The sequence below is a fragment of the Camellia sinensis genome, chromosome 1 (assembly GCF_055761805.1).
Source record: "Camellia sinensis isolate YWXY chromosome 1, ASM5576180v1, whole genome shotgun sequence".
NCBI classification, from domain to species: domain Eukaryota; kingdom Viridiplantae; phylum Streptophyta; class Magnoliopsida; order Ericales; family Theaceae; genus Camellia; species Camellia sinensis.
Window position 1 is genome coordinate 172598290 of NC_138961.1, and position 27237 is coordinate 172625526.

At 35.7% G+C, this 27237-nt stretch overlaps 2 protein-coding genes across 3 annotated transcripts; one reads left to right on the top strand and one right to left on the bottom strand.

Moving 5' to 3' along the window:
* On the bottom strand, nucleotides 1–27237 carry LOC114272407 (putative mitochondrial adenine nucleotide transporter BTL3). Of its 2 annotated transcripts, none has more exons than XM_028214094.2 (5): nucleotides 26520–27237; nucleotides 24954–25257; nucleotides 23278–23745; nucleotides 20965–21071; nucleotides 1–442 (listed from the first exon to the last, which is right to left on the bottom strand). In XM_028214094.2, exons 1-4 carry the CDS (start codon nucleotides 26960–26962, stop codon nucleotides 20997–20999), a joined length of 1290 nt encoding a protein of 429 aa, XP_028069895.2. In that variant the 5' UTR covers nucleotides 26963–27237; the 3' UTR covers nucleotides 1–442; nucleotides 20965–20996. The 2 variants fall into 2 exon arrangements, with proteins under 2 accessions (XP_028069895.2, XP_028069898.2); XM_028214097.2 differs by lacking the exon at nucleotides 1–442 and adding an exon at nucleotides 19633–19910.
* On the top strand, nucleotides 2625–16739 carry LOC114272414 (cyclin-dependent kinase C-1). Its single transcript, XM_028214104.2, has 12 exons — nucleotides 2625–3067; nucleotides 9465–9546; nucleotides 9705–9795; nucleotides 9899–9928; nucleotides 10063–10172; nucleotides 10290–10362; nucleotides 10454–10574; nucleotides 11653–11770; nucleotides 12556–12695; nucleotides 12795–12852; nucleotides 15544–15614; nucleotides 15886–16739. Exons 1-12 carry the CDS (start codon nucleotides 2958–2960, stop codon nucleotides 16427–16429), a joined length of 1548 nt encoding a protein of 515 aa, XP_028069905.2. The 5' UTR covers nucleotides 2625–2957; the 3' UTR covers nucleotides 16430–16739.

Genomic DNA, 27237 nt, shown 5'->3' on the forward strand with positions numbered 1-27237 from the left:
TTTAAATTACACTTAATATTTAAACAACAAAAGAAGTCCAAATCCAAATAACAGTATTACAATGGCATAGTGCAACTTTTCTCGAAGTTGTCTAATTTCTACAACCATTTATTTACTTTCTTTCGTAAACTTTGTAACCATCTCTTCAATCCATCATTGGATACAATCAGTTCGTTGACCAAATGGTTGATATTACAATTTTCGTCGCTTTCCTCCTTTATCATCTTCAACCATTGACGCTGTTTATATACAGGCATCCACCACTCAAAGAAGCCGCATCCATTGGTGTTGTTTGAAGGGCAAACAAAGTATACCATTCCTGGATTGTCTTTTGACTCTGAAATCCTGAATGTTGCTCTTACCTCGCAACGACATTTTCGATTTCTAAACTGAATTTCACTAATATCACTCACAGATGCATTTGATGTTGACATTTTTTTACCTGACATAGCAACAATGGAACAACAATGAGTAGGACTCAAATTCTAAATCACATGAAATGGGTAATGGGAGTGAATCCTGCCATCTATAAAGGTAAATAAGTGCATGAAATGGGTAATGGGAGTAGGGAATTTATAAATATTGAGTCAAGCAAATCTCAAGTAAAATGATATGGTGTAACACAATGATAACATAATCTATATCATCAATCAGATTTCTCCATCTGATTTGGGTTTTCCTCAAAATAATACACTACAATTACTTTTAAGAACTACATGGTACACTAAAAGATCAATTATCAAATCAGCTCCATAAGAAAATAAAATAACAGTTTTGATATTAAAAAAAATAAATTTTACAAGGGAATGTGATTAAATCTACAAGAATAATCCCAACAAAAGTTTCAGCATACAAAGTTTCATCACCATCAAACCATTCCTCATTCTGTTAAATGACCTTAAGCTACCAATATAACTGGAGAAACAAACAAATTATAACTAAACTCCATACTAGAGCACATTGCCAGACTTCATTATAAGAAACAAATCCAATTTAAGCAATCCCAATCTATAGAACCCACCAAGATTTTGGCACAAAATGTTACAAACTTTACAGCTTTATCCCAAATCTAATCCACATAGTTCAAATTAACAACTCATCCAGACACAACCTCACATCAAAGTAATCAGATTCACAAAGATTTCATGGTTGAACCTCACAGCAACAAAGTCGACGCAGCAAATACAAGGGGTATACACACCCAATCCAAACCCAAATCATAAAATTGACAATATAACATCAACAAGAGCGCAATTAACCAAATGGGTCACCATATATTCAACTTTGGATTAACAAAACACTACATACACAAAGATTCTTGTATAAACTAATCCAGAAGTAGAATTAGATACTCACGCAAGGGAGAGGGCTCAACAAAACAAACATATCATAAAACTTAATCAATAATAACTAATATGTTTAGGCTGATAGTTGAGCTCAAGCAGAAGAATCAGTAATATGGTTCATGTTGACTATTTTAACAAGGATTGATTTTGGATTAAAACCTCAAATGGAGCAAAATATAAAATGTGTTGAATAAACATCAATTGCAATAAACATCATGATCACAATTAGAATGGCAGAGTGTACCTCAGATCCAATTTTGCTTTCCTAGCTAACGTGAGGTTTTGATTTACAGAAATCAAAGAACCAATGAAGCAAAGAACACACGTTCAAATTTTGCATTTACAGAGAACACACATTCCCTAACACCAAATAAACAATCCCTAGTGCTCATGTTTGCAGAGATAAATAAACATATAATCAATCCACATTTCTCTATTAAACCAGATTTTCTTGAAAACACGAAGCAGAAAATTAAAGAAACTTTAATCAAAGTCAACATTGACACGAAGCAGAAAATTAAAGAAACTTTAATCAAAGTCAACATTGACATCCGGTAGCCAAGTTCAGATTTTTCCTAATTTTTGGATTCAAAGCCGTAATATTTTAAGTTTGGTGGATGAACGAACCTGTGCTTTTTTCCTTCAATCTGTTGGAGTATGGCGGGCAGCGGCGTGCCAGTGGCGAGTCGGGGGTGGATCGGAAGCTCCTCCTCTCAACCCTTTTCGTTCTCTATAATGCTTCACATATCAGATCTGAGGGAATTTTAAATGAAAATAAATTATTATTATTATTATTTTTTTGAAATTACTAACCAAAACGACGTTATTTTGGTTAGTTACATTTTGAGCCGTTGAATCACCCCACTTCAGGAGAGAAACTTCAGAGGATCTTGATACATTTTAATAGGTTATTTTAGTTTTTGACTATTTTAGGAGGTTAAAATTTTTTTGTTTGAAAAAATAGTTGGATTTTTTTGTAGTTAGATATGATGTTTGTAAGAGAAAAAATGAAATGATTATGAATTTGAAGTGATTTTAACGTATTTTGTCTTTTAATAAAAAAAAATCAAAAAAAATTCTTCCCAAACACCCCCATTATATACATATATATATATATATATATATTATATAAATTAATATTATATATTCTATAAATACTTAATAATTAATTAAAACACTTTTCAATCCACCTAAAATAACTCAAATCACAATTTATTAATCCGTTAATTTACTAATTCGACATTTAATTTAGAATTTTATGCTCGAATCGTCCGAATCGCACCATCACGACCTTAGCAGGAAATGGAACGGCAGATTAGGGAAGCAGTGCTGGCTGTTTATACAGAAGGAAAGAGAATGTCTGCCGCCACGCCATTCACCATTCACCATTCACCTGTATATATATAGAGAGAGAGGATATACATTGTTCCTTCTTTCCTTCCTTCCTTCCTGTCACTGTACCCCCATTTTGAATTGAGTCCCTCCCTCCCAACTCTCTCTCTCTCTCTCTCTCTCTCTCTCTCTCTCTCTATATATATATATATATATATCTGATTTTCATAGAGAGAGAGAGAAAGGGATATAGATACATATCGAAAGAGACAGAAGCAGATGGCCGTGGCGGCCTATGGTCAGCTCAATGTGGACGAGTTACCGTCATGGGGTTCTCGTACCGTAGACTGCTTCGAGAAATTGGAACAAATTGGTGAAGGAACCTACGGGTCTGTACTCTGATATCCAATCTCTCTCTTTTTTTTTTTTGGTACATTCGTTGTCTTTCAATTTCTTCAAGAAATTTTTGCATTTAGGTTAATCAATCAAGCGATTTCACTTTTGGGTCTTTTACCGATGAATTTTCTGATACCATAATCCAGTGTTGTGTTCTGAATATAGTTTGGTTCAACCTATTGTTTGTACGATGTAATTGAAGATCTCTTTTGCGTTGATTACAAATGTTACATGGCTGTACTTTGGGATGTGGACATGATTTTACTCCAAACAGTGGTGTAGCCATTACTATTCTTACTACACCCTTGATCTTACATGAGCTTCAATCTGGGGGTTATAGTCTAATAGTGCTAAACAAGAACACAAGAAGTAAGATAGGAATAACCCTTGAAAAGAAAATGTGGAATTTGGGCTATACCACTTCTTTCTTCATTTTTGGTTGAGCGGCTCGATTTTATTATTGGTAAAATCTTTTGTCAAAGTTTTGAGGGAGCCAATGCATCACACCTAATTGAACTCTTTTGTATAGTCAATACTGTCCTACATATATATATAATTATATTTAGGGTTTCTTGAAAATATAAGGGGCAGCATGGCCCCCTGGGGCCGCAATGTGGCTTCGTCCTTGGCTGTAAGGAATTCTTCACGTTGATGTGTTCATTCATTTAGTTTGATTGACAATTATACCCATTTGTTTTTCATATTCTCTTGTTTTTGTTGATTAGTCCAAACCAGGAACATTGCACGTTTCTGTTGCTGAATACAAGTGATGGTTTTGTGTTCTGATTAAACAAGGGATTGAACAATATTCATCTTAAACAAAAGAGGCTTGACACAATGTCAGACGAGTTTGTGTATGATTGAATCATTATGTTTATAGATGATGCTCAGATGATTTGCCTCTTTCCCACTCATTAGCAAGATGTCTTCGAAAAGATTGTATATATATATAATTCGAGCATTGTGCTACCTTTTCTTTTTTATCGGCCCACTGTACCACTTTTTTATTTTTCATTTTTTTGGTTGAGCCATATGACTTTATTTTTGGTAAAATCTCTTATTAGAGGTTCCTTTTTTTCTTTGGGGGTGGGGGGTGGAATGCAAGACATCTAATGAACTTTTTTGTGTAATGTCCTATATATAGGGTTTCTTGAAAACACGATGGCCCCATTGGGCCATAACATAGCTTTGTCACTGGCTGCAAGCATTTATTCACCTTTTTCTACTTCGTGATAATCGTATCTATCAAGTTTTATTCATTTGGTTTGATTATGTAATAACAATTCTATCCCACTTTTTTCAAGTTTTTTGTTCTCTCTCTCCTATCACATTTTTTTTTTTAAAAAAAAAGTTCTAGCTAGGAGCATTGAAGGATTTCCCTTGCTGAATATAAGTTTCAATTTTGTTTGGATGGTCTTTTGTATTGATTGTTAGCGTACCATAAGTGATGGTTTTTGTTTTCTTACTAAATGAGGGATTGAACAATATTTTATGTTGAGAAGAAAAGATTTGACACCAAGATTTTAAATAGAGTATTGGGAGACAAATTGTTATTGATCTTAGGGTAGCAATATTGGGAGTATGAGCAATACATATCGGGAATCAGGTGACGCAATTGTGATTTTTTTTAAATCATGAGGTGCGGAAGAGAGTTTTATAGCAACCTAACCGGATGTATCTACTGTGAGCTGGCTATATCAATTGTGAACTGGGTCATGAATCGATATGAATCACAAATCAGTTGATACGTAATCAAATTTCATTCCCATCGGTATATTGGGGTGTGTTGGCATTGGGAGGCTGAAAATCCTACATATTGGCCGGTATCTAGAACCTTGCTTGGCATTTTGTTAGATGTGGCTGTTTATAAAAGAAATTATTTACAAATTTAAATAATTATATTTATAGATGGTGCTTAGGTGATTGGTCTCCGTACCCCGTTCATTAACAAATTTGGGAAGAAAGAAGAACGTGTGGGGGAGGAGGTTTTGTGGGATAGCTTTAGGAAACATGGAACCATTTTACCTACAATAATTTTTGTAGTGGATTCTAACTACAAATAGTCATAGTTGCAGGTTAAGAGTCTTAGAAGGTGGAGGAAAGTTTGTAGGGTTTCTGAATAGATGGGCACTAAAATTGGCTTCGTTTTTGAGATGACAGGTTGCTGAATTTTGTGAAATGAGGTGCTGAAAGTTCTGACAGCAGCCCATTATAGATTTTGGCCATTAAATACTATATGGTAAAGTAAAGGATTAGGGTACATTATGACTCAATAAGAAAGGTTTTGGCTTTTGAGGTCTCTAATATGGGTTGTTCAAATAGTAACTGTGAATATAGCCTGACTATTTATTGAAAGAGAGGAGAAAAAGAAGAGATGAAGAAAAATATTCTAAATGGCTACATTATCACAAGGGTTAACTGAGCAATCTCTAATTTTCATCATTGTTTTTGACTAGTTATTTTCATCAACTTAACTCCATGGAATAAAGAGATGAACACTATGTTCACTTTTCTTAGTTTAGTAGGACTGAGACTTCAAAATAGGAAACTAAGAAATTTTAGTAACTGAATATGTGACATAAAATGACCATATGATGACAACAAAATAGGAGGCAACAATATGACCGACAGACTCATACTATTGCCAATGTCTGACAAATCATGAGTGTGAAAATCTACTTATGAGTAAATGCTGAAAGCAGCACATCTATCTATACTATTATATAATGTCAACAGCTATTTGGTGTGAACACTTTTGAAGATGTGCAGCACTTTTTACATACCTAAACTATCCCTGATCAAATAACTGTTCCTCTCACCTCTTGGTAAACCGATACAAATGAGTAGTGGGAGAAGAAATAGGGGCATGGGCAGTACTCAGGTCCTTTCATTGGGTTTGGACAAAACAAAAAATATAATATTGAGTCTATGACACACATTACATTTGCCAACAACTTATAGTTAATTTAAATAGATACAAATAAAGACTTAAAATTAATTCAATAGCATTGCATGATATCATAAGTAGGCTCCATATGAGATCCCCATTTGCCCTTATCCTTACTCGCATGCATTGCAATCAGAGGGGAGGGGCAAACGAAGGCGAAGACTAGCTAAACTAATCGATAAGCTTCTCTACCAAAGATTCCATAAATGTAACTAAACAAAGAGACAAAGTTGACCATTGAAGGGGGAAAAAATGCCCAAAATGGAAATGCATCTAAAACGAGCTAACATAGTGATACAAACCAAATACAAATCAAGAATCAAATAGAGAGAGAGAAAACAAATGCCCCAATTAGGGGTAAAACCCCCGAGGGTTAGAGAGAGAGAAACCAAGCTCTACGCCAACCTTAATGTATATTCTTATTCCAAAAACTAAGTACAAATGGGTATTACATCTCCTATTTATAGACTACAACTAGTAGGCTATTTTACATGCACCTAATTTATTTATTCTACTACATTATACTCTCCCTCTTTAAGAAACTTGTCCTCAAGTTTAAGTAGCAACTAAGTAAACTCAATGTAACACTATTCATGTAACCATAGATGAGGGATAGGTTTTGCTTTTCCTCGCCCAATTCTCACAACTTAGCCATTTGCGATTATATCGAACTTCATCCTTGCATCCTTGGCTCAACAACCATAGGTGTGTCCATACTCTCTCGTTAAAACTTGGATAGACCCCCACGTCCAAACCTGTTCACCTCTAACCTGCATACTTGTGCAGAAGAGTACTCATTCTATCTCAATGAGACCAATGGCCTGGCAAATGACATCTTCCAAAGCAAACTTGAGAAACAGTGACACAATAAGAGGATGGACGATGCATCCAACAGGCAAAATATATGAGAACAACTAATCACGAGTTGGAATTCGGCATTGCACGCGTTCTGTCTTTCCTCCCTTGGCACAAAATGTGAACTGAGCACACAAGAAGCAACCTACTCAACTAAAAACAATTTTGTAAAGAGGTATGAAAGAGTCCTAACGATAAACTTCAAGTAATATCTTTGAAGCTTTCAAAAATTTCAGTGGCGGCTTGTGATGCGACAAGTCATCCACTCATTTGCTTCAACTCATCTCTTTGATTATGAGTTTGATTTGGATTAGCATCATACCCCTTCCAATTGAGATATTCATCATAGTACCTTCACCCAAATTCGCAGCATAAGCTCTACTTTGGCCACCTCTTCGACCATGACCCCAATTAGCCATTGACACAAACAACCCAATCTAGCAAAGCAACACAATTCAATAAGTATGCTAGGTCACAACACAGTGAAACCACACAATATGACTACCCAGAGCAAGAAATGGAATTCAGCAGTTAAAAGAAATTCTAGGTATAATTGCACATGCAAGATCAAAATCAAAGGCTAGATTTCCCACAACATCAATCTAGGACCAATTCCGGAACAAAAGTCAATACAACCATCTCAAGAACTGAACATAATGGTTTCCCTTGTTACTGAAATCGACTCGAAGCAAGAAACTGGAAAAGGAGAAGTCAAATCACATACCCACACGTTGCTTTTAGTCAGTCGAGCCCAAGAACAAGGTTTGTTCAACCCAGGTTGCTAGATAATCAAGGTTTACTTTGCAGATTGCTAGATCAAGTTGACTTTCAGTTGCAAACACTAGTTGGAAATCATAATTTGCAGATAGCAAGAAATCCAGACTTCGATTGTAAGGCGTGAGCAGCAAACCACGTTGGAACTCAGCACGCGAAATCAACTGGTCTCGAACTCAAATCAAATGTACCAGGTCGCGATTGTGAAAGTCCAACAAACTTCGAATCGATGTGTTCTGTGATTTTGAAATCGCAATGTGAACAGCAACTTTGATTTGCGACTGTGACGAATCGAAATTGGATCTTGACTAGGACTTGGACTTGAGTTCGAATCTAGGCTCTGAATTCGACCGTGAGAATCCCAACTTCGAAGAATTGCAAGTCGAATCTTAATCACGAAGTCAAATACATGTCGTAATCAAACCAGATTGCAAGTTGAATGGGGATTGTGAATTGAGAACTGAAAATTTTTAATCGAGCACCCAGAAATCACGTAGGACAACTTTCGAAATCAATTCAACCCCAAGTTGCGATTCACTCGCGAATTCGAATCAAGAATACTTTTGCGATTGCGAGCTGAGAACACCTTCACGATTTGAGACAGATTTGCGAACCACGAGCTTCAATTCTATGTCTTGAGTTCGACGGGATTTCCACTACTGCTTCGTCATGGCTTCTCACACAACTGTGATCGTGATTGTAATTCGTGGTTCTTGCCAATCCAAATTGCTAAGTCACTTGGTAACCAAACAAAGACATGAAGAGATTGGGGCTTCGTATCAAAATCGAGAATGGCTACGAATTAGGGTTTCAAATTTTAGGTACGTATCTCTCTCACAATTCATGCATTTAGAACATGAATTAGGAACAATAAACTTGAGGCTCTGATACCAAATGATACAAACCAAATGCAAATCAAGAATCAAATAGAGAGAGAGAAAACAAATGCCCCAATTAGGGGTAAAACCCCCGAGGGCTAGAGAGAGAAACCAAGCTCTACTCCAAAATTAATGTATATTCTTATTTCAAAAACAAGTACAAATGGGTATTACATCTCCTATTTATAGACTACAACTAATAGGCTATTTAACATATACCTAATCTATTTATTCTACTACATTACATAGTAACAGTCCTGATGACGTTAAGATTGATAAGTGGGAAAATTATAAAATGTAGATATCATAAAACAAGAATTGAAAAGGTTCGGACTCATAGAGGATAACAGTGGGAATTTTGGCAAGAGATAAGAAAGACGCTGCAGGTTCAGGATGAAAAAGACAAATAGTCCATAAAAGGAATTTGTTGAAAAAGATTTAGGCTAGATGTTCTAGCATGCAGACCATGGTTTATTTTCCTGAACTCACATAGTTTTATGGGACAGTGATGGTTATTGTATGGGAAAAATGACGCTTTATATGACTTACTGTTAAATCCCTGCTAAAGACTACATTTTACGGAGTGTTATTATATATGTGTAGCATTAGCAGTCTTTAGTCTACAATTTTACTGCGCTGCAGTCATGGAAATTTGTGATGCATTGAAGTAGTATTCATGAAATATAATTGAAAGGAGTAAGCTACCCCTTGTAGAAAGTATCTGTTTTTTTTTTTTTTACAATCCTCTCTCTCTCTCTCTCTCTCGCTCTCGTCTTTTCTAATAAGGGCTTGTGACTATCTCCTACCAGCATATTAGGCGAATTCTTTTAGTTTTGTTTGTGGACATTGGTGAACAACATTCTAGTGCAATTACTCAATTTCTGGGTATTTACTTTTCTGTTTCTTTGTGGTTTCTTTTACTTTTCTTTTCCCCAGTCAAGTATACATGGCCAGAGAAATTAGAACAGGGGAAATTGTCGCTTTGAAAAAGATTCGCATGGACAATGAAAAAGAAGGGGTATTCTTCATTTCTTTAGATTTCATGTTGGTTTCATCTATTATAAGCTTTTACAGTATGGTATAGTTTCAAATGTGTAACATTTGCTGTAGTAGAACCTAGAAGAAAAAAGTACACCTTTGTGATAAATGGTCTGGCATCTTACCTTGTTTCTGCAGTTTCCTATAACTGCTATCCGGGAGATTAAAATCCTAAAAAAGCTGCACCATGAAAATATCATTAAGCTGAAAGAGATTGTGACCTCACAAGGTAATTTGTTCTCCAGATTCTTAGAGTTAAATATTCCTTTTAAATTTAAACGGTGTTACCCCATTGTGTTCCTTATATTTAAATATTTTGATCTCTCTTTAAGGTCCTGAGGTGGATGGGCAAGGGAAACCAGGTGAATAGACTTTTTGCACACAATTTAATCTTATGCTATTTTCTTAGGTTGATTCTTCTTGTTTATATCCTATTATACGGGTACTTCTAATTTCTGAGCATCTTGCTTACCAGTTGCTGTTTTTGTTAATACAGATGGTAATAAGTTCAATTGCAACATTTATATGGTTTTTGAGTACATGGATCATGACTTGACTGGTCTTGCTGATCGTCCTGGACTGAGATTTACAATTCCCCAGATTAAGGTATTAGGCACTCAAATTGTTTGAAAATATTTTGCTATAAATATGTTTATGTATATTTACATGTATATATAGCAAAGAACAGCTCAAACTTAACAGTTTGCCACAATATTTCTTCAGTGTTATATGAGGCAACTACTGACCGGGCTTCATTACTGTCATGTCAATCAAGTACTTCACCGGGACATAAAAGGTTACTGCCAAAATTGAACCTTATTTCACATTGGATCTGATATTTTTTCTCTGCAATTGGAGCTATACCTGTTCAGCACCTATTCTCGCAGGTTCTAATCTTCTGATAGATAATGAGGGAAATCTCAAGCTTGCAGATTTTGGGCTGGCACGGTCATTTTCCAATGACCACAATGCAAATCTTACAAATCGTGTTATTACTTTGTGGTACAGGTAAGTAAATATTACACTGTAATTGGCTCAATTGGTCAAGTGGCAAGTAGGGATGGCAATTTGAAACCGGACCGACGGTGACCCGACCCCCCGACCCCGAATTCAACGGTTATTCACCGAAAAATATCCCCTACGGGCCGGGGACGGTATTTAAAAATTCATCCCCGATGATATCCGGGCCGGGGACGGGGATATGTGTTTCAGAACCGGCCCCGGCCCGGCCCCGGCCCCGGCCCCGCCCCGCATGGTCCCCGAGCTGAAATTACCCTTTTGTCCCTGGATATATATATGCATATGTTGTCTTGGTTAGGTTTCATCACAGACACTCAAAGCCTCTCATCATCCCTCACGCCGCTCCTCTCTCTCTCTCTCTCGCCACTACTGGTCTGTTCCTCTCTCTTCCCTCCGTCACCGCCGCGGCTCCCTCCGTCACCGGCGATCCTCCATCCGTCACTCAAAGCCTCTCACACTCACTCACGCCGCTCCCCTCTCTCTCTCTCGCCACTGGTCTGTCCCTCTCTCTTCCCTCCGTCACCGCCGCGCCTCCCTCTGTCACCAGCGATCACCGGCGATCTTGGCCGCTGCATGATCGATCGATTACCACCAGATCTAGTTTCTCTCTCTCTCTCTCTCTCTCTCTCTCTCCCTCCCTTCTCCGTCGTCCTCTCAGATCTGTGTCTTTTTCTATCAATTTTTTTTTTTTTTTTTTTGATGTTAATAATTTGTTGTTGATGTTGATGATATTGATGATTTTGTGCCTCTCAGATCTCAGATCTGTGTTGTTGTTGTTAATGTTGTTATTCATGTTGTTGAAACAAATTTAGGCCAGGTAATTTTCGGGGTCGGGGAAACCCGATCCCCGATCGGGGGTGGGGATGGGGAGAGTAATAGGTTCCCCGTCGGGGATCGGGGCCGGGGATGGGGCAATGTTCACCATCGGGGATCGGGGACGGGGAGGGTGATCCCCGGCCCCGCCCCGCCCCGTTGCCATTCCTAGTGGCAAGCACTACAGTGGAATTCCTTGTAATTAATCTGACTTTTTAAGAACGTTGCTGATAAAATAATATGATTTGAGCAGACCTCCAGAGTTGCTGCTTGGAGCCACAAAGTATGGCCCAGCTGTTGATATGTGGTCAGTTGGATGTATTGTTGCTGAGCTTTTGCATGGAAAACCAATCTTGCCTGGGAAAAATGAGGTTAGACATTTGCCATGAATTTTTATGTATTGTTCTATATGATATTCAGTTTAAGTCTTAGGATTTTTTATCATCATTATTTTTTTACAATTTATGATTGGCATAAAGTGTAATTGGCTATCTGAATGGATGCAAATGCTTGCTATATCCTTCAATTTAAGTACTACCACGTCTGGCCTTTTCTTGATCATTTTTATGTCAGGTTTATTTTTTCGGACATTTATGTTGGAATTGTGTTTGTTCTTTAGTTTTTGTGCATCTTAAGTGCCAATAAAAATTATGTAGTTTCAGATTATTTAATGCAGACGCATTTATTCTACCCTAATTATCCTTGCCACCTTAGTTTCCTGTAGAAGATCTATATCTACATTCATTGGCCTAGTGATGAAAGAAATCTTTATTATTTGACATATTTTTAAAGCCCCGATAAAATATTGCAACCCCACCAAGATGAAAGACTTTAATGGTTTAGTTTGTAATCACCTGTGTTGAAGATGAAAAATTCATAACTGTATTGTGGTGTATTATGCTTGACCTTATGATTAACTATCACAACCTTGTCATAAATTAATTTTCAAAATTGATTGCAGCATTAATTTTATTATTTTACAATAGATGAAACCAAATTTAGATTTTACTTAATAAAAAATTAAAAATAATTTGTCCACTTGTTCTATATTTTATTCATGGTCTTATTGCTATTATTTCTTTTCATATAGAATTTAAGTTTCATCTAGATTATGTATAATTAATGCAGTGTTCTATTTGTTGAATATTTACTACAGCCTGAACAATTGAACAAGATATTTGAGCTGTGTGGATCTCCAGATGAGATTATTTGGCCTGGGGTTTCCAAGATTCCCTGGTATAACAAGTTCAAGCCAACAAGGCCGATGAAGAGGCGAGTGAGGGAGGTTTTTAGACAGTAAGTATACAAATTGAAGTTGTTAGTTAGACTTGGATTTTTTGGTGTCCATTTTAGTGCAAGAAGTTTGATATCCATAATTCTTATATTGCTTTGCAGTTTTGACCGTCATGCGCTGGATTTACTAGAGAAAATGCTAACCCTTGATCCATCTCAGGTACACATAAATCTCAGGCTAAGTGAACTTGTTATTATAGACTATCAGACACTTCACAGCCATAGCATTTTTATTTAGGTGTGCCAGTGAACACAATTATGCGATAATGTGATGTACCAAAATTTGTTTGTTTGTTTTAGGTCAAGCAACAGGGAGTGGAAGGATTTTAGTTTGTCTATAAATTTCAGACTAAAATGACTAGTTTATTGACAAACTAAATGATGATTTTTTTTACTTCATTAGTTTGGAGAAACTGACACTACAATGTCAATAAAATGACTTTATTAGTTTGGAAAATGACAATATAAATCTGAGTTTTGACTTATTGCAGAAAGGGTGTGGAGAAAATGCTAACCCTTTATTAGTTGTTATAGGTCTACCAAAATTCAATCTTTTAACAAATAAAACCGAGATCCATTTTTTGACTGACTTTGTGATTAAGTACATTAAATATATATTTCATTAACTTAAATAGAACATAATGATTTTGGATGCTTTTCATGCCCTAATTGTTTCTTCATAAAATAAATAAAAAATTTACATGTATACAAATAAAATAAAAATTGAATTAAAAGTTTAGATCTTGTTGGTTAAGCAACCATGTATCCAAGGTATTGGCCATTTATAGTGCTCTATAAAACAGGATTTAAAACCTTAGTTGCAAGAAACTCCTGTTGGGGGTGAGTTTCTGCTCTAGAACCATGACTCCGCGATTCAGTGTAAGAATATTGCTGAGATGGAATTGAGGTTGAGACTAGGATAGGACCACTCAAACATATGAATTTCAAGGAAATAAAAGAAGGATGGGCATTTTTTGATGGAATTTTCAATTTTGGTTTGTGAGCGTTGAGGAGTAGAGATATATGTTGTTGGTGTTAAATTGCTACTTGTGCAATGATTATAATGGGTATTCACTGTACTTATATTTAACAGTTGAAGTGCTAGTATAATGTAGACATTTTTTTTGGGTTGATAAATTAGTATAATGTAGACATTTAACACATTACAACTAAGCAACAAAAATATTTCTTATTAAATATTTATTTATAAAATATGTAAATGCTCTCTTAGGCGCATCCAATCTTTAGACTCTTCTATGCCCCTGCTTCGTGCAACTAAGTTTAAAATTGGTAGGAAGCAGAAACAAAGTTTAAAATAGGTTGTCATTTTTGGTATATATGGAACCAAACAAAAACAAACAATTGACAACCCCAAGCCCCCAATGCTTTGTTTAGTCCAATTTGAACAAAGACATGTTGGTTGGGTTAAGTAATCAAATTACAAAATTAAAACCACAATTAAGACTATGTCAATTATTGACATCACTTCACTGTAAGGTGTGTATGATTTATTTATTTCTTTATCCTTTTTGCTAGCCAAGATAAGGGGACTTGAGCCCCTAACATAGATGTTGAGAGACCCATTGGTACCATGTGGCCTGTACAGCTGTTGTAATGTGAATGTGAATTGGTGAACGGTTGAAGCTTTATTTAGTCATTATACAAATATTTTTGCACGTGCATAGGAACAATTATAAAATAAAAAAGGACAGACGCAATCAATGGAACATACTGTTGGATGATTGGGGCTTCTTTTTTTATTTTTATTTTTATTTTTTTTCTTTCTAGTTGAGCACTTTGGTCTTCATATTTGTATGATTCACAGAACCTGTCTGGAATTTCCCCATTGTACCAGAAACTGTCTGGACAAGCTAGATTCTCTATTATTATATTTATTAGGCAATTCTATGAAGTACTTATGCTCTCTTGGATGAAAGCACAATCAAATAGACCTTGATTCTTTGCAATGGACTTATATATATGTATGTATATAAATTTGAATTCCCATTTGGAGAAGGAAAATACGGTTTATTCCTCTTGGATGATTTCAATTTTGAACCTAGTGTTGGTTACATTCGTCTCCTTAAGATAACAACCAACTGTTATCAAATTCTATGATCTATTTTTGCTTGGACTACTCTTGGGTTTCATGAGAGTGAACATTTATGTTGTTGTATCTAAATCAATAAATTGTTATTCGGCTCCTTTCTTTTTACCTGGAAAGAATCAATTCCCTTTGGTAGGTGTATGAGGAACCTTTGAAGGATGACAAAATTTCCAAGGGTTTTTCCATGCCCCATTGCTATTATGCCTAATTGCTACAACTGGCCAGAGAGTTCTTCTTGACAGAGAAAGGATTAGCTAGTTGCTTTGAAATGAAGGCATATCAAACAAAGTTGGGCTTTGGAAGGACCAGGAGGATCACTATTTTTTTGCGAGTATAATTTGGGGAAATGATACATTCCGCCGCTTCATTGTAAAATCCTTCTGAGCTTATAATTTAATAATTGAGGTGGCTTGCAGAATCTGAAAATAGTCTGATTCCAAAATCCCATCAAAACACATTCATCCCGAATCATCTAATTAATGACACATTTTTATATGCAGTTGAGGATCACGATGGTTTCATCTGTGTGTCTTCAGGGATTGTTGATTTTTGGTAGCTTATGGATTGCTTTGGTGACTGCATTTTGCAATTCTGTTTCCAAAAACTCGATTAGAAAGGCCATGAACATATAAGCACAGATTATCAGATTTGGTGCAGTTCTATGTATATATTTTTCATTTTTGTTCTACCACTTTCAATTCCTTGAATTTTTTTTTTCCTTCTGCCTTTTTCCATTTCATGCAGAGAATATCTGCAAAGGATGCCCTTGATGCTGAATATTTTTGGACTGACCCCTTACCTTGCGATCCTAGAAGGTATGTCTCGCATCTTTCTTCTTAGCTATGCTGCATGAATTTTACTTACTGATTCATTGTACTAAGGAAAAGATTTGGTAATAATCATATACCTTCAACGAGACTTGGAAAATTCAGTGTGCCAAACCTTCTGCATTTCACATGTTTACACATCAAATTGAGGTTTCCTGAAGCCTCTCTATTAATATTTTGACTGATCTCTGCTTGTCAAATAAAGGTGTCTCGGTTTTGTTTATATTAAATTAATCTTTCCTGTTCTTTGATTGCATAGTTTGCCTAAATATGAATCATCACACGAGTTCCAGACAAAGAAAAAAAGGCAACAGCAGCGACAAAACGAAGAGATGGCAAAGAGACAGAAATTGCAGCACCCACAACAACATGCTCGTCTGCCTCCAATCCAACAAACAGGGCAAACTCATCCTCAGCATTGGTCCGGGCCTAATCCCATGAACAATTCCCAGGCTCCAGTGTCAGCTGGACCTAGTCACCACCACTACGGAAAGCCTCGTGGTCCTCCCGGAGGGCCAAATAGGTACCCTCCTAGCGGTAATCCTAGTGGTGGGTATTATCCTGATCGTGGGGGTCAAGGGGGAGGTTACAGCAGCGGATCGTATCCACCACAGGGGCGAGGACCTCCATATCCTGGAAGCGGTGTCCCTGCAACTGGTGGTCCCCGAGGAGCCCCTCCTAGTGGTTATGGAGTTGGTGCACCTAACTACTCCCAGGGCGGTCAATATGGAGGTTCTGTTGCGGGTAGAGGTCAAAACCCAATGGGCGGTAATCGTAATCAGCAGTATGGTTGGCAGCAATAAGTGAAATAATTGCAAGTTGGAAGATACACAGACTGAATAGCAATGATTTAAAAGAGTTTTTACAGTGTCAGATTTAGGAACTTTGAATCTAGAAATGTACAGGTGCTTTTGTGTCGTGCCTTGTTTATTTGTGAAACTGATTTAGAAATGGTAGGGAAATTTAGAGATGACAATGATTTGTAGCTTTGGTTTCTAGGAAGCAGTTATGTTTGTTTGCTTGCTTTTGCTTAATGATAGAGAAGGGAATGGTGGATTTGTAGTTTGAGTTTGTGGATTATGCTCGTTCAAAAAAAAAAAAGTTTGTGGATTATGCTTTGCATCCTTGTCCAGCTGTGGCTCAGGAACACAAGTTTTCTGAGGAGAGCAACATCTTGTGAATGAAAGTGGTTACTAGATGGTTTGGCACTACCTCAAAAAAGTCAAAAAAAAATTATTAAAAAAATTAAAAAATTATCACTATTCACAAAAAAAAAAAAATAAAAAAATAAAAAAAAATAATAATAATAATAATTTTACAATAAAAAAAGTACAACTCACATGTCATGTGAGTTGTACTTTAGTTGCCCCCCATTTGTATAAAGGGAACAAGCGGAGAAGCAAACAAGACGGTGTTGTTCGGCTCGTAAGGGTTCATCACTGGTCCTGTTTTGATAATCTGAATCGTTCAATTTTAAGAAATCGTCGAGTATCGGATATCGCCAACTATATGATCAAATCAGTTTTGTATAAAAAATAGATGGTGTTATAGTTAGCGGTTGACAAAAAATTAATCCGATCAGATAGCTATCGATGTCCGAACAATATGATTTTTTACAAGCATATAGTACTCGACGAGTTCTATACATTGAACTGTTCTGATTAGTAAAACAGGATCCGTGGTGGGCCCCCATGGGCCAAACAACACCGTCAAATTCAATACCCAATAAGGAAGCATCCATTTTCTATACACTACTCTGCACACGTTGCCAGCTAGGACATCTACCGAATTGCCTATTCTATCTTAAATTTTTCCTATACACTAATTTATACAATTTTTTAATACATATTTTTTTTGTAAAAAGTCAAAAAATTATCCCAAACAATCATCTTTTTTTTCTCAACTTTTTAGTCTAAAAAGTCAAAAAGTGCATCTCAAACAACCAAGGATGTTGCAACCACTGTTTTCTTAGGTAGCTGTCATTTTAACCTTTTGATAAATGACTTTACAGTGTAGACTAATCTGCAGAAGTTCACCTGGATTTGGGATAAGGTTAGTTGAGATCTTGGGTGGAATCTCACCCAAAACTTGATTATAAATGGTCTGAGTTTGTCAAATTGTGTTGATTTATGGATTGACAGAAAAAAAAAATTGTGGATTATTTGTTCAAACAGAAAAACATTCCAAAAAAAATATTATATCATATTATGAATCTCATGCTAATTATAGCCTTGTTTACTGTCGTGAAGGAGCAAATAATATCAAAATAGTTATAATTTTAGTGCACATTTTACATGTTCTTATACATTTAACACATTTCTATACACTTCTACATATATATATATATATATATATAAGACAGTAAGATGATGAGAGAGTTGATTAGGGTTTAAGAATTTAATTGGATGAGAGGGAGACTACAGGGGTTCGTTTACGCCATGTTTGTTTACTAGCGTAGGTGAGGAGATTGGAGTGCTATCACACCCATAGCTTGTTTAGTAATGATTTGGGAGGGAGGAGTAATAGTCTGAGCGGCTTAGTAATCCCCTCAGTAAGGGATTAGCTTAGTTGGATTTTAGGTGAGATTAGAAAATAGTGAGCAGATTGAGTTTATCTTATATAAAAAATTTATATATTTATTTATTTTTTTTTTACCAAGTGCACCTATTTGTTTTATTTATTTTTAATATAGAAATAATTTATTTATTTATTTATTTTATATAAAAATAATTTAATAATTCTATTACTAATCATCTCCCATAATATCATCATAACAAGCACACTTTTATTTAATCCCCTCACTAACAATTTCCACATTAACACTCACTTCACTAATCATCTTCTCATTAATAATTTCATCCAATTTAATTCATCAAACAAATATGGTCCTAGAACTTTTGCACAATGTTTTTCTTTTTGTTTTGGAATAAAATATATCTTTTCCTCCTAAACTTTCTCTTAAATTTAATTTTAATCCCTCATCTTCTAAAAGTAATGATGAAGTCGTTTGACTAGACTTGTATTTCAAAGTGGTCTTCTTGTCACTCATTGTTAAAAATTGAATAAAAATAAGTATGTTTAAGAAGAATTAGAGAAAAAGAATTATAAAAAATTACAATTTTTATTTTAACTGTCACATAAATTTTACTTTGATTCATCATATTTCAAATTTTACATAGATTTTAAATGGTGGAATGATGAGAGGATCAACATTAAAACATGATTTGAAATATGAGAACTTAATTGTTGCAATTAAAAGCAACAGACCAAAGTGAAATTCAAGCTAAAGTTTGAGAGCAAAAAGTGTAATTTATCTTCTTCGTTAGAAATATATATATATATATATTATTCAATTTTAAGCTAAACAAACAAGCTAACCTCGTTAATTTCCCCCAACTTAGATTCTTCCCTCACCAACAATCCAACACTCTCACCTTCAGCCTTAGCCTTAGTGGTTGGACAAACTTCAACTCATGGAGTTTGGAGTGTTTTGGAGAAACGATTCACCTCCATCCCAAGAACTAACATCTTGAATCCCAAGCCTGAACTACATAGTCGGATTATTTGGTATAGTTTATTTGAGCTGCTTATAGCTTTTTTTATTTTTATGTTAAAAGTCTTGTGTCAAGTTATTTAGTGCAACTTCTACTTACAATTATTAAACAAAAATAACATACACAAAAATGATTTTCTAAAAGTTGAGGGATGCTTTTGGTCCCTATTTTTTATTGTTAGTTTTTAACTTAAAATAAGTTACACTAAATAGGCCCGATATCTGAAAGGAGAATGATCCTATAGAGGCTTATTTGCAAAAAAAAAAAAAAAAAAAAACCAAAGAGATCATGTACAAGCATGTTGATGTATCAATGATATCAGTGTTTATCAGTGATGAAGAACTTTTTACATATTGCTCTCAAAGGTCTTCCCAGTGAATTCCATGCTTTCAGAAATGCAATCAGGACTAGCAAGAACCAATCTCTTTTGATGATCTACATGCACTTTCACATTCTGAAGCATTGTTTATTGAAGAAAAAGTTCATGACATTTCCTTCAAGCACATCAATTTGCTTTACGTGCCTAAAATTTCTTCAAGTCTTCTTGCAGTTCACAAATTATGCAAACATCGATTATTCTTTTTCTATTTTGATGCTAATCAATTCATTATCCAGGACATACCCTCGGGAAAAATCCTCTACAGAGGCCTGAGTAACAATGGTGTCTCCATCGTCTTCACACCACAAGAGCATGTGTTTCAGCAACAACTTGCTTCATTCTCCTACGAATCTTGGCACAAGAACAAATCACAGGTTGTGGCATTACAAGCTAGGTCACCAACATAATAAGGTTTCTTCTTGTTAAATGTCACCCCTTCTCCTTGTCCCCATGTTAATACCAATTCTCATACTTTATATGAACCACTAGTATGGAAAAATGACTCAAACCTCTTTTTAGTTGTTCCAAATCTAGAGCTGAATTTCTCCTTTTTAATATGTCTCTTTGGTCAATCACCTGATTATTCCATTCTAAAATAGATCATCAGCTTCATTTTGTGATTTATGCTTTCTAATATTAGTGCACTTTCCTTTTTTTTCTTCTTTTTCTAATTGGTCTATGGATTAGGTCTCGGGTGAAGTGTTAAGTGTGGGACATGAGAATTAGATAAATCTAACACTTGGACGCATACCCACACTTGATACTCCACCCGAGTCCTAATCCATAGACCAAAGATATACTAGAACACGACTAGCTTTTATATTTCTTAAGAACTTATTCTACTTTTCTATTAAAGGATAAAATAGAGTTTATAAACTAACAATAGAGCATTTTATGCATTAAATGGAAGTTTTAAACATAGTTAAATAGTAAATCACTGGTTGCGTGTTCAACTAAGCATGTCAACATATATTTCCATACTCTTGTTCAAGTGTCGAGTGTCTGACATAGTCTCATTATCATATAACATAAAGCATGTCAACATATATTTCCATACTCTTGTTCAAGTGTCGAGTGTCTGACATAGTCTCATTATCATATAACATAAGGTCAAAGAAGTTTGCATTAACCTTGAGCATTGCACAATAACTAAAAATAGATGATCCAATTCAGGCCATCTGATATTCTATGCTACATTAAAAAAAGTTGAAAGTGAGATAATTTTCATCTCAGTTCCTCGTAAAATTGCTTTGAATCTGTGTGAAAAGATGTATGAACCAAATATTCATGTTTGCCTCACTAAAGCCCACAAAAAGCATTATTGAGTAAATTCAGGGGGAAAACACACAAAAATCAGGTGCTCCTTGAGAAAAATAACGCAACCACATGATCGACATTAACTTACGCAAGTGTCTCCCGGTGTAGCACTAGCTAAATTTATGTTGACTCCACCTTGAGAACTATTTTCATGAACTCGTACACGAAGTAACTTATAGCAGCTGATGGTAGAACCTGAAGAAGCAAAACCAAAGGAGCACGGAATGTTAGAACTTTGAAGCAGTTAAATCGTGGCAAACATCAAGTGTTAAATAAAATTGTGGTGCATGGTCAAAATCATCTCATCAAGGAACTCACGCCATGGTAATTTTCAATAAAACACATTTTCACATAAACAATAAAACTATAACAAAATAACTTAACAAATCGTTTTTGTTACTCAAATGTTGTTGTATATGTAAAGGCAAGTTCACCTGTTTCAGGAACAAAATTATTTCAATTTCATCATTTTACTTTGCTGTTCTTAAGGAAACTATAGGCCGTTAAGTATAAATGAAGTTGCTTAAAACTTGGGATATGGCATAGATACTGATGCTCAAACCTAGACCATGAAAAATAATAGCAGATTTCGCCTACTTGTCAAAAGTTCATGTGCCACATAACTCCTCATATCTTGTTCCCTTTAAGGGTGAAAAGTACTTTGTACAGGAAACATTATCCAAGGACTTGATGTCCATTTGATTTCACCAAAAGTACAAGGAAGATCTGAAAACTTTTCAATACTCTTTCTAATATGTGGCTTCATATTTGATAGCACTTACCAGTATAAGCCAATTTTCAGTCTCATAGAGCGTAAATCCCAATAACAAGAGAGAATAGCCTAGGCACTTTTTCAAGAGAGATGTTACGGAGAAAATGCCTGCTGCACTATATGGTGGCAATAATCAAATCAAATACAAGGGAGTTGGAGGGAGATTTCCTAACCCGCAGCTTGCTATTGTTCATTCCTTCAAATGCTTGCTTACTCCAGTGCTTAGCATCTCGAGTAAGGGCAATGCAAATCTTCCATCTGGGGGCACCACATTTCAAACCCTTGCAGTTTTCACTCAAAGCTGCCTCTCAAGCTAACATGAGATATTATGATTTTGTTATTTCGAAGTAGTTATTTGATTCATGTTAAGGTGGAGTTCAGCAATTGCCTTTTTAGTTTCTATTTTTTTTTTTTTTTTTTTTGCTTTTTTTATGAAATTAAAGAAAAGAAAGGTTAGTAATGATTAAAATATAGCACAATTTGATGAAATTTATTTACAAATTTATAATATTGTTTTTAATATTATAATATTAAATTTATTTATTTATTTTTAATTATAGTTTAATTAGGAGTCTTATCAAACCAAACCAAGCCTTAACTCCCATCAATTGGGTCGGCTACATGAATCCTTCATTTGTGTGATTAGGGTTGTGGCCTTTGTGTTTTTCCTCTCTTCCCTTTCTATCTTCTTCTCTCTCTCTGTTCTACATCATCCTGTCTATGCAACTTGCAAATGCATCTCAAACTAAATCTTGTTACTTGAACCAGTGTTCATTTCCAGGCCTTTACTTTTCAATTGAGGTATATGATTCAAGACAATTTTTTTCCTTACAAAAGGTGTACGTCTAAATGGATTAGCGAAGCCTATCAACAGAAGTATATGAAGGATATATCACTTTAAAAACTTTCTACAGCACCATACGGAATAGGTGGTTTTCATATTAAACTCTTAAAATCCAAGTATTTTAAAATTTCAACTAATGAGAAAATTTATTCTAAAATTATGTTCAAGAAGTTTTCATACCTATTCCTGCAAGAGAAACATTGGTTGCGTTTGGTAGAGCTTTGTAACTATAATTTGAGAGTATGAGTTGTATTTTGAGTTTGTGAGGTTTGAAATTATGATTTGAGTGTGGAAAATTTGTTTGGTAAAGAGTTTTGAATTGAGTGGGGAATTGTTGATGTGACATTTGATATAAAAATTTACAACTCATAGCCAAACATACAACTCAAAATTATTTTAAAGCACATAAATTTTTTTTAAAAATTCAAAAAATATTTTTTTCGAATATATAAAAATTAACATATCAATTGCACACAAAAAAAAAAAAATCACTGTTCCGGTCAACTGGCCGGACGACCAGTTAGGCCAAATTTGGAATTTTTTTTTGAAAATAGTGCTCTGTTTGACAGAGTTTTCTGCAGAGTTGTGGAAAATTAATTCCACAACTCTATCCAAACACCGCGCGCGAACTCAAGCGTAGAAAACAATTTTGAGAATCGTTCCAAACAGAGCCATAAATCATCATTCTACAGTTTCATTCCCAGGGCTTCCAATGATAATAAAAACCTAAAACCCCTGCATGTAATAATATAGAAGTTCACTTGACACAAAAATCTATGTCATACCTGCAATAAGCTAGGAATTAGTCCTGCATACAGAGCAGGAACACCACCTTGGTCAACCAACTTCACACAAGTTGCCAGTGCACTCATCTTCGTTTCCCGGGCTTGCATCTGAAGCTGTCTCCTCACAACTTCAAATGGGTATGTAGCAGCTTCAGAACAAGCACCAGCAATTGCCCCATATATTAATGTTCTAACAGTACCCAACTCCAGTTGTTCAAAAGCATTAAGTTCCCCTACTTGTTCTTTCATGTGTTGAATTCTTTTCCTTCCTTCTGGTGAATGCAGATAAGCTGACTTCAATATATCATAAACACCGTAAAAGACAGCACCTGAAGGTGCCATGCTTATAATTGAGGGCACTAAGCCCTTGTAAAGAGAAAAAAACCCTTCATTTTGGATCATGTAGCGGAAAGCACCAATCACACCACCCAATGCTTCCCCACCAGGTGCTACCATCTTTGTCCTGATCTGAAACATTTAGCATGTTGAGGTGTAACTCAGATAAAAATTTGCCTACAAAGCCTTACAAACACAGTAGTAATAGCCAATTAATAATAATGGGAAACTGCTTGAAATTTCCCTGTGCTCAACCACTTATGGCTTGTTTTTAAATCAATGGCCAACAAAAGCACCAAGTGCTTAATTCAGAAAATAGCTTAACTACTATATGAAGTCCAAAAGATAGAGATGATTTTATGTTTAAGATTCTTAAAATCCATATGGATGTCCAATTGACAAAAAAAAAAAAAAAAAAAACATTCAAATGTCTTTCATGTTCATATTACGGCCTTAGAATGTGCACAAGGCAATATGTTCGAATGTAACTGAATATGACTGGGCCTAAACAAACCAACCCTACATTCAACCCCAGCTCTTGAACACGAAAGTTAGTCATGTCATGTCACCATATTTTTAGAATTGTGTAACATAAATGGGACTGCTTTAAAAATTTCAATAAGAACTTAAATGACCAAGAAGAAGAAACCATATACTATCCAAATTCCTACAAATACAGATGTATTCATGCCACCAAAATGATTATGATAAAAAAGGCCATGCCAAATCCAATTTACTAATCTTTAGTGAAGCAAAACCACAGGGTTTAAGACATAAATCAGGGGCAAATTCATCTCAGAAAGATCAGATGGTGACTGAGGCCAAAGATGGGCTCCCAGATAGAGATAAACTACATATATTCTTTACAGGTCCCCAAAACCTCCTAATCCAGGCTAAAAAGCCAATAACAGTTTCAATACTACAAATAGCAAAGATTTGTATGTTTGATCTTGTATGCATGCCAGGTATAACCTCAATCATACAATTGAATTTTCAAAATGATTGTCAGAAACAAGACTGGTCTCTGACAAGAACAATACTAATTGCAACAAGATTTTCTATGGTAAATGAATTGTTTTAGATCATAAAGTTTCTCCATGTTTGACTCATGCAACGGTGGGTAGTCCCCTTTGTGCACACTAGATAAACAGGACAACCAAAGGTACATGTGCTATTTTTGTGCAATCTAACTTTGCATGTTTCCTATTACATAACAAGAGAATATATGAGGACTATGCAATGGAAATGGAAAATGAATAGATACTCCAAGATGCTCAACTAGAAAAATGAATCTCACTGCAACAAGAAACCAAAATAACAAAGTTCAAATCACCACATACCGTGTCCATAGGTATGCAAAGCACAGTAGCTGTAATTCCAGCTGCAGCACCAGCAAGGAACCTTTCAAAATTGGTTGTTTCCTCATTCCCGGACATCCTGAGCAGTTGATTTCTATACGTATCATAAGCATAAAAGTTGATAGCCTTAAAAGGAGCCGTGCGGAGAATATTGACAAAATTTCCTTTCCAAAACCCTTTCAGACCTTGAGAAGCTGCAATGGCCTTGATTAGCTCAAAAAGATTCTTCTGCTCACCACGAACCATATATTCCAACTTTAGTCTCTCAAGTGGGGCAACAAAAGTTCTAATACAACAAAAAAATGCATATGAGTATGATGTCAACATGGATTCCAAGACTAAGGAGTACTATTTGTACTGTAAACTAGTTCATGAAATGCAAAGTCGAAAACAAAAAAAAATAACAGAGCAGCAATCCACCTTTTTGCAGGTATTACGATCATCATAACATATAGTTTGTATTAAGAGTATATGAATACATTTATGAAAACTTCTTTCTTAAGGCGCTTAAGTATCTAAGATGCTTGTAATAATCCCTTACCATTCTTAAATAAATCAAATTATTTTACTGAACAGTGAAATGCCCTCTTTAGTGGCATTAGCACCAATGTAACAGAGATGTACTCTGGAATGTCCTGTGCTGAAGCTATTTTTTGTTGATGACAATTAAATATGCCATATAGCTTTACCTAGAAGAACAAACAGTCATCCACAAAGATATAAAAATGTGTCCATCATAGTAGCGGCATAAGCCACAATGTTGTTGGTAATGTAATCTTAATTTTCTCTATGAAAAAGGTTGTTTGCTGTATGGGGCACGGGTAAGCGGTTGTGAAGATTTATTAAGAAGTACAAACATGACTGGGAGATAAGCAGTAACACTGAAACACAAATCCTAGTTCTACCACTAATTATGAGTGATTCAGGGCCATAGGAGTTAATTAAGGCAAGCTGAACCACCTTCACCAATTATTGTCCCCCTAGAGTAATTTATTGGCTCTGCCACAGATTCAAGGGTTCCTTCACTACTTATAAAATTAAAAGCAGAACAACTTGTCTCCTAATTCTACAACGAAATCTAGTGCTCTATGATCAGGAATTGCATTTGGCAAGTGATTCCTCAATTCTCTTCTATGATGCAACTTCAAAAAAAAGACGTTTTGAACAGGCTTGATCTACAAGGGATTAGTTAGCAAGCAGGCATTTTTAGGAATATTAAATAATAAAATTATTCATTAAAAAAGAAAGAAAGAAAACAAGAAAAGGAAAAAATACACTGCCAAAAACTAGTTTTCAGTCTATTTTACAAAGAAAAGAAAACGAAAAAGAACCAAAAAGCTTCTATATCGTAACAGTAACAAAGCAAGACATAAACACAGAAAAAAGAAAAATAAAAAGGAAACATTTTTTTTTTAATTTTTAGAAATTTCAAAACACTTTTTTACCCAATCTGATGCTAAATAAGGCACTCTGAATAAAATATCTGTCTTTTTCTAAGATTTTTCAGATCAAATATGCAAAAATAGCATAAGAACAATGAAAATGAACCTTGAAACCATAGCAGCAACAGCACCAGCCCATAGGTGCTTGGTGGTATTCATAGCACCTCCTCCTCCTCCTCCTCGCCGCAACTTCTCCTCCTTCCTAACCTCCTCCAACACCACCGCCTCCTCCTCCTCCTCCTCCTCACTCTTCTCTCCATTTTGCCCCGAAATCTCGGTCGATTCCTGACCAAACCCTACCTCACTTCCCTTAATCGTCAAGCTCACCGACAAAAACCCTCCGATCGGCCGCCGGCGAGTCCGCCGAAAACAGGACAAAGCATTCGAAGAGGTCTTCGTCGAAACAAAGGAGAGGAAGTTAGAAGGAAGAGTCGAATCGAGGAACAAACCTCCGCTGGCGAAGCAGATCGTAGTGGAATCGTTGGTGAATCGAAGATCGTGCGATTCCGATGCAATCAACTCATTGAACCAGAGCTCTAATCCACGCATTGCAGACTACAATGGAGAGAGAAAGAGAGACAGAGAGTGTGAACAGGTTGGAGATTGAGGAAGTGAATGAGGAGGATTTAAGAGAGGGAAAGAAGAGAGGGAGGCTTGAAGAGGAAGAGAGAATGGAACAAAAAGAGAATGGATTCTGAGAGCGACGAGGGAGCAGGAGGAGGAATGGACTTGGCTTGTATCGCCGTCATTTTAAAAAAGTTGGTCGACGACTACTTGAAAGCGTAGAAAGGGAGGGTAGTTTGTTTGTTTTTCTGTTTGTGTTT

Excerpts from the sequence above, each read along its gene's own strand:
- LOC114272407 (XM_028214094.2), bottom strand. The coding sequence starts at position 26,962 with ATGCGTGGATTAGAGCTCTGGTTCAATGAGTTGATTGCATCGGAATCG. Across the intron at positions 25,258-26,519 it reads GTTGCTGCTATGGTTTCAAG|AACTTTTGTTGCCCCACTTG; the intron begins GTTCATTTTCAT and ends TTGTTGTATTAG. Across the intron at positions 21,072-23,277 it reads TAATTCCTAGCTTATTGCAG|GTTCTACCATCAGCTGCTAT; the intron begins GTATGACATAGA and ends TTGCTTCTTCAG.
- LOC114272414 (XM_028214104.2), top strand. The coding sequence starts at position 2,958 with ATGGCCGTGGCGGCCTATGGTCAGCTCAATGTGGACGAGTTACCGTCA. Across the intron at positions 10,363-10,453 it reads ACTTCACCGGGACATAAAAG|GTTCTAATCTTCTGATAGAT; the intron begins GTTACTGCCAAA and ends CTATTCTCGCAG. Across the intron at positions 12,696-12,794 it reads GTGAGGGAGGTTTTTAGACA|TTTTGACCGTCATGCGCTGG; the intron begins GTAAGTATACAA and ends ATTGCTTTGCAG.